The 7,696-nt window shown below is 46.8% G+C and overlaps 1 protein-coding gene across 4 annotated transcripts in view; it reads left to right on the plus strand.

Annotated features, from left to right (window-relative positions):
* Positions 1 to 449: 449 nt before the first annotated feature.
* Positions 450 to 7,696, plus strand: part of ppp1r1b (protein phosphatase 1, regulatory (inhibitor) subunit 1B) — a 20,264-nt gene continuing 13,017 nt past the window's right edge. For 2 of the 4 annotated variants that reach the window (XM_030376578.1, XM_030376588.1), the window contains exon 1: positions 450 to 865. In XM_030376578.1, coding sequence (XP_030232438.1) covers positions 752 to 865 — 114 coding nt within the window. In that variant the 5' untranslated portion in view covers positions 450 to 751. The remainder of the gene's footprint in view (positions 866 to 7,696) is intronic. The other 2 variants (XM_030376561.1, XM_030376571.1) reach the window with 1 other exon arrangement.

Below are 7,696 nucleotides of genomic sequence, written 5' to 3' on the forward strand. Positions count from 1 at the left end.
CCCACCCCTCCCCTCTGGTCCATGCTCGCTTGCGATTGGTTGGCCACCCTCTACTTTCCTATTTTAGTCTCCGCCCATCTTTGGACCCTGGCCCCCTCCCCCCTCACTCACACTCCCTCTGCTTTGCTGCTAAGATCTAAGTATACGCGCCCCATTCAGCTCTGATGTGACCGGTTGTGGGGAGGGACAGAGCCAGAGAGAGGGACAAAGTGAGGGAGAGAGAGAGAGAGAGAGAGAGAGAGAGAGAGAGAGAGAGAGAGAGAGAGAGAGAGAGAGAGAGAGAGAGAGAGAGAGAGAGAGAGAGAGAGAGAGAGAGAGAGAGACAGAGGAAGGGAGAGAGAGAGAGTTAGAGAGAGAGAGAGAGAGAGAGAGAGAGAGAGAGAGAGAGAGAGAGAGAGAGAGAGAGAGAGAGAGTTAGAGAGAGAGAGAGAGAGTTAGAGAGAGAGAGAGCACGAGAGAGAGAGAGGAAGGGAGGGAGAGATAAATACACACACACACTCACACACACATACACACACACAGCAGAGACCAGAGAGCCACAGTCAACAAGAAGTGTGAGAGAGGAGAGAGAGAGAGAGAGTTAGACGGTGCAAAAGTGACAGAGGAGCTAGATTTGCAGTTTGCGGAGTAGGACTAATAAGCCACCGGTGGAAGGTTGCTCCAGAGGAATCAGAGTGACCAAAGGTATCGAGGACCCCCTCTCCCCTCGGAGAGAGAGCGCGGGAGAGAGAGACACACAACTTCTGGAGCGATGGACCCGTCTCTGTCCACCGACGTCGATGGAGAACCAAAGGAGAGGAAGAAGATCCACTTTGCCGACCCGTCCACTGCACCCACCAACCTCGACCCCCGGCAGGTGGAGATGGTAGGTGACCACTATGTATCCGTCAACCCGTCAATCAATCAAATAGCAATGAAGAGGAACAGTGAATAGCTCTGTGGACAGCAACAGCATAAACAGTTGATACTTTGTTCAAGGCATTGAAAGGTTATTTTTTTGGGAGGCATAGTTTGAAACAGCAGCTCTCCCCAGACGCCCGCCCCAGTTGTGTCTCAATCTGACGGTTAAGAAATTGTGAAGACATTTCCTTTTTCTACAGAAATAATCCTACTCATTACCTATCAGTGGGGCATTTACTTTTTGGGACACATCGATGTCAGATGTTATCAGGCAAATCCAACTCCCCCTGCTTTTTTTTTTCTTATCGACTTTAAACCATATTCTGTCACACAACCTCGAGAGTTAATTATTACATTTTCCTCTGGCTCTTGTGCCATTTGCTGACCATCACTCCCCCTCGCAATCTTGTTTTAAGGTTGTGCCTTTCTATCTTCTCAAAAAATACCACTTCATACTCAGTACTGAACACTCGGTACATAAAACCAGGTTACATGCTATAGAGCGAAGCGTACGATGAAAGGATGTTTTTTTGGTCAAATTTGTATGCTTTATTGAGGGGGGGTCTTTTGTCAACATAGCCTGGAATGCATGTGGAATGAGGCAACTGAGATCTGTCCTTTTGGTCTTTTAAGCCTGAGCGTCTTGTTTTAGTGCCGGGGAAAAGTGGGCCAAAGTTGGAATTGGTGTGTGCCGTGGTAGATTGAGGACAAGGGCCTGTCCCTCCGGGTCCTCGGTTTAGAGGGAGGGAGGAGCGGGGCTGAGAGGGATAGAGAGAAAGATAAGGAGATGGACGGATGGAGATAGAAGGATAAAAGAAGAGGCACCGGCCTCTTTGTTCACCATTCACCTATGCACACCCACTCACGCATACACATACAAACACACACACATACACACACACACACACACACACAAACACACACACACACACACACACACACGCACGCACACACACACACACGCACACACACACACACACACACGCACACGCACACACACACACACACCAAACACACATATGCATACACAGACTCACACGTACACACACACACACATGCACACACACACATACACACACACAAGCGCACACACACACACACACACGCGCACACACACACACACACACGCACGCACGCACACACACACACACACACACACACACACACACACACACACACACACACACACACACACACACACACACACACACACACACCAAACACACACATGCATACACACAGACTCACACATACACACACTCAGGCACACACACTTGCCCTACTCATGCTGTGTCCTGCTATATTCTTACAGTGCTTTCTTCTCATTGCTCACTGGCTCTCCACTACTTTTCAACAGCCCGAGAATCATCAAACACATACATGGTTCATTGTGTCATCATCCAGTCGCCCCGTCGCCTTCCTGTCAAATAACACCAATATTTGTAATGGTAGTTTCTGTTATTTATATAAATAACAAAAATGTAACCTTAGTCGGTGTTGTATAAATATCAACCATAACCTTACTTGCTGTTGTTTATATAAATAAAAACCATAGTGGTAACCATAGTATCCGTTATTTATATAAATAACAACGTTTCTGATACAAATAACAACAATAGTGACGTTGTTATAGCATTAAGAAGACTTAACTTTGTTGTTTCCTGGCTAGTTCGTGTTCACTAGGGGCCACTAGGGGCCTCTGTCATATGCCTGGGCCAGGAGCCGCCTACAAAAACTCTGCTTACAGGCGTGATATACAGAGCGCGGCATAGTTAGTTCTGTTCTCTGTTTGTGTCGGTGTCTACGTGTGACTGTGTGTTTTATTCCATTCCTATTTGTATGCGGGTACATTGGTATTTAAATACATATGTACTGTATGTATGTGTTTGTTGGTGAACGAGACAACAGAACACAATCTTGGCAAACTTTGTTCTGTAAATGTGTGGCATGTGTGTGTGTGTGTGTGTGTGTGTGTGTGTGTGTGTGTGTGTGTGTGTGTGTGTGTGTGTGTGTGTGTGTGTGTGTGTGTGTGTGTGTGTGCGTGTGAGTAATGGGCATTGGCTGGTAGAAACTCTCTTAACCAATTTCTCTGCGGGAGTGTCGGAGCCTAAAGGGGTGTTCAGGTGCGAACAGTGTTTATGTGTGTTCAACAACATCTAGAATGTGCCAATGCGGGGGGGGGGGGGGGGGGGGGGTCCCTTGGGGACTCAGAGGAGGGAGCTGCTGATGACGTGTGCTCATTTCCTTACCCTCCCAAAACGATTACCATCATCATCAGCGTCTACCAACTCAGGCCACGTTCACACGGGCGAAAACAATATTTTCCCCTCCGTTTTCCTTTGATGCGTTTCAGGAATACCTCCGTAAAGACGGACTCATTGCAAAAACTAGCTGTAGAAACACTGTACTAGTATATATTCAAGGCCACTCTGTGGCGCTAGTTCCCAACCAAGACAGGCAGAGAAAGCAGTTTCTAAACCTTTAAGATTGAGCAGATAATACTTTTGAATGTACAGTTAGTCATTCAATTTACCAAGGGGTTGTATTCAAAGCGATAAAAATAATACAAATGAAATCAAACAAAACAAATTCGAAGGGCCTCTAGGTTCCCCTCCTGGTGGGGGGGTGGGGGCAATGACGTCATCGTTTGCATATTTGGCGTCCATACAAATCCCATCACGAAAACGCAAATGGGCCGTTTCCTGGGACCTGGTTTAAAAAAAGTGTTTTCGGCCACCGAAAACGCCGGATCCGTCTGGACAGTCGGCCCAGACGCACGCATTTTCACAAGAAATTTAAATAAATAATAATAAATCGATATGGACTCTCTATGCTCATGCTTTCTAAGGCCACGTTTACATGATGACGGTCTGAACAGAAGACGCAAAAGTGGCTTTGCGTCTTCACTTTTTATTCCGCGTTTAGACAAGCATTTTCGGGAGGAAATCTGCGTGCATACGGTGACGTAAAAAGTGTGTGGAATTCGAATGGGTATGCATACTAGGTGGTGCTGTGATACATTCTCACACAACACCGCCATGTCTGAGCGCATGGGTAGAATCTTCCTTCTTCGCGTATCTGCACCGCAAAAATCAAAACATAGCTACCGCCGGTAGCTGCCAGAGCAGCTTGTAGGTCCAACGCATGGAAATATTCCGACAGGTTTGTTTGTTTATTTACTGGCGCATGTATGTGACGTAAACGCGTACGCGACGTGAGCAGATTTCAGCAGAGTTTTGCGTCTTTGCAGTGTAGATGGAAACGATACGGCGGAGCGTATGCATGTTTTCCACTCTGGAGGGTGGTTTCAGATTTTTTGCGATTTTAAGCCCCAAAAACGCCGTTACCGTCTAAACGAAAGGCACTTCCGATAAAATATTTTGTTGTTTTTACCCGCAAGCGTCCTCGTGTAAACGGGGCCTAACAATCACGCTTTCTCTTCACATACCTAGTTAAACAGTGGGGAGAGTAATTAGTTCTTCAGGTGGGACTCTAGGAAGAAGTTGAATTACAGAAAGCATACCATGTTCTAGGAAAGCTGATAGCCTCTAATATTCAATGAGTCAGTATTCTGTGTACACTAGCCTATATCTCTCTCTATAGAAAGATATAGAGATAGAGATAGATATACTGCATTAACCTTCAACAGTAAGATAAAGTGAAGATTCACTTTCTTTTCACCTTAAAATAACCTACTGTCTGCACATTTAAAACCAGCCGTCTGCTTTGAGCAAAAATAGGAATGCAGTGCATACAAACCTCACTTCAGCGGTTTACAACATTAAACGTGTTACGATATTATACTATAACGGTCTGTGGCTACCTGTTAAACACGCCAACCTCTGGTTAATGTCAGCACTGGCATTTAACTCGCCCCCCACCCCTACCAGCCACCTTCCCCTCACCCCAAATAATCTGGTCAACAGAGGGGGAGCAGCAACTTTTTTAGTGTCGTCACCATGGAGACGCACTCAACAATGCGGCATTGACCTCCCCGGCAGGTTCTCATATAAAAAGGTTGGTTGTAGCGGCCGCCCTTGGTCCCCTACGGGGTGGTTGTTCACGCCGGCTGTGTGTGTGTGTGTGTGTGTGTGTGTGTGTGTGTGTGTGTGTGTGTGTGTGTGTGTGTGTGTGTGTGTGTGTGTGTGTGTGTGTGTGTGTGTGTGTTAAACATAGGCCCTGTATCGCGCCTCACTGCCTAATAGACAGATGCACATGTGCAGCTAGCAGGAAGCCTTTCACAAACAGCCTGTTTTTTTATCTTCTGTATCCCTTGGCCTGGTTGCCTTGTGTATGTGTGTTTGCAATTGAGTGTGTGTGTGTGTGTGTGTGTGTGTGTGTGTGTGTGTGTGTGTGTGTGTGTGTGTGTGTGTGTGTTTGCGTGTGTGTGTGTGTGCAGTCTCCGTAATGCATCTGTTGAACATTACCATGATCCAGGGATGCTGTTGTGCGCCATGCTAGCACATGGCTGTGTTTACCCTCGGACCTGTCCCGCCCCCCCTGACCCTGCACTCAGCAGAGTGATGTCGGCTAATACAGAGATTAGGGTCATAGTGAAGGAAACATGAACCTGAATCCTCTACCCATCTATCCATCTATCTGTCTCCCTGTCTATCTGACTCTCTCTACGTCTCTACATCACACACACCCAAAGACACACACTTCATCCCAGGCCCCGCTGATGCGTGGCACCCAGTCGTCACTCGGTGACCTTTGATAGCGGAGTGTTTGTGGGTAAACACCGGGCCGTCTGAGGGACTGTCAACATGCCCTGTCCTCCTCTCCGATGGGTCGGCCCCTGTCAGGGCGGCCCGGTCGTGGCAGCTCCATCGCTGTCTTCTGTACATGCAGGAGCCGCATGCAAGAGTGCGTCTGTGCGGTGCATGTGTGAGGAGAAACGTCCAGGACTTGTAGTGGTACTGCGGGAGGGGGGGGGGGGGGGAATCAGTTCAGCCAATGGGTAATGCAGCAGCTGGCCCCGTCCCTCCTTCTCTTGTCCACAGCAGCCGATTTAAATGTTTAAAATACCCTACAAGGGCATGATGATGTATTGACCTTGAGAAAAGAACACAAAGGACTTTTGAGTGTGTGTGTGTGTGTCCCTAACGGTACCAGTATTGTGATATAATAATTAGCCATGAAGCAACACAATCTAGGCCTGTCCTCTCAGTGGATAGCGCTTCCTTGTTAGTTGTCTGCATCTAACTCTCAACCTTCATGTTTTATATGTTATCGAGAGTTGAAAGTTACATGAAAGTTGGCCCCTTTCCTGTTGCTACGCCAGTTGGCGGTCTTCAGCCTGCCTATTGGTTGTCTGACTCAATAATAATAGAACTCATCAAATGTCGTACTTGAATCATGAATAGTGTTGATAATGGGTATGTTTGTGTGTTTGTTTGTGTGCATACAAAATCGTGTGTGTCTGTCTGCATGTATGTGTGTAATTGATGTATGTGTGTAATTGATGTGTGTGTGTTTGTATATGTGTCTCTGTGTCTGTGTATGTGTATGTGTAGGGCGTGTGGTTGGATCCCATGTTGTGTCAACTGCTTCAAAACAAACAGCGATGGGCCGTCTTTGATGAAACTTTAAACAATGTCTTGAAGAAGCCAAACACACAACACACACACACACACATACACACACACACACACACACACACACACACACACACACACACACACACACGCACGCGCGCAGACACACACACACATGCCTCCTCTGAAAGGTCTGTTGTTGAAATCAACACTACTTTGTTGTCGTTTGGCTCCACTATCACCGATAGTAAAGGCTCATCATCCTACCAATTAATCTGCCTGAAATGGGGTCGCTCTCTCTCTCTCTCGCTTTGTTTTTCTTTATCTCAATCTCTGTATATCTGTTTTTCTTTCTCTCTGTCTCTCTCTCTATTTTTCACTCTCTCAAACTTTCAATTTTTTTTTGTGACTCTCAGTCACACTCTCTCTCTCTCTTTGTCTTTCTTGTCTTTCCACTCTTCTCTCTCTCTCTCTGTCTCTCTCTCTCTGTCTCTCTCTCTCTCTCTCTCTCTCTCTCCCTCTCTCTCTCTCCCTCTCTCTCTCTCTCTCTCTCTCTCTCTCTCTCTCTCTCTCTCTCTCTCTCTCTCTCTCTCTCTCTCTCTCTCTCTCTCTCTCTCTCTCTGTCTCTCTCCCTCTCTCGCCACTCTGAGTCACCAGAGCACTTTCTTGTGGAAGCTATCTCCAGGAAAATGTCCTCCTATTTGATCCTATCTCCGACTCGGATTTCCCTTTCATTGTTTTTTACAATGGGATGTTTTCATCAAGTATGGAAAATAAACAAGCAACTCAATATTCTATACACGAACCCGATAGAGGGGCTGGTGACGCTGGCGGGCTTTTCCCCGCAGAGCTGGTCATGTGACTGGAAACCAACGCGATTGTTCCAAATCCCTGTTTCATCAACATTGGGATGGAAAGACAAAGAGCATTAGGCTAACGCTAGCTTTGTCCCCTGCTAATCTTTGATTGTCGTCACATGGTTTTATTTCACAGGGTTGTATTCCACGTGTTTATCAGCATGAATAGGTTTTCAGGACAGGAGAAGGGGGAGGGGTCTGCAAGGTCATTGCATAATGGTCCAAGTAGAGCAGGGCAGCAATGTGAGAGATCAGACAGCATGGCTGCACCTCATTCTCGGATCCGGCGATACTACTCTGCTGTTGCAAAACTTCTTGGGGTAGGCCACATAAAGCCTGTGCAGGAAACCAAAAAAAAAAAATTGAAAGGGAGGGAGCTACGCCTTCTTTCCCTTTTCATTA

This window comes from Gadus morhua, chromosome 2 (assembly GCF_902167405.1).
Source record: "Gadus morhua chromosome 2, gadMor3.0, whole genome shotgun sequence".
NCBI lineage: Eukaryota > Metazoa > Chordata > Actinopteri > Gadiformes > Gadidae > Gadus > Gadus morhua.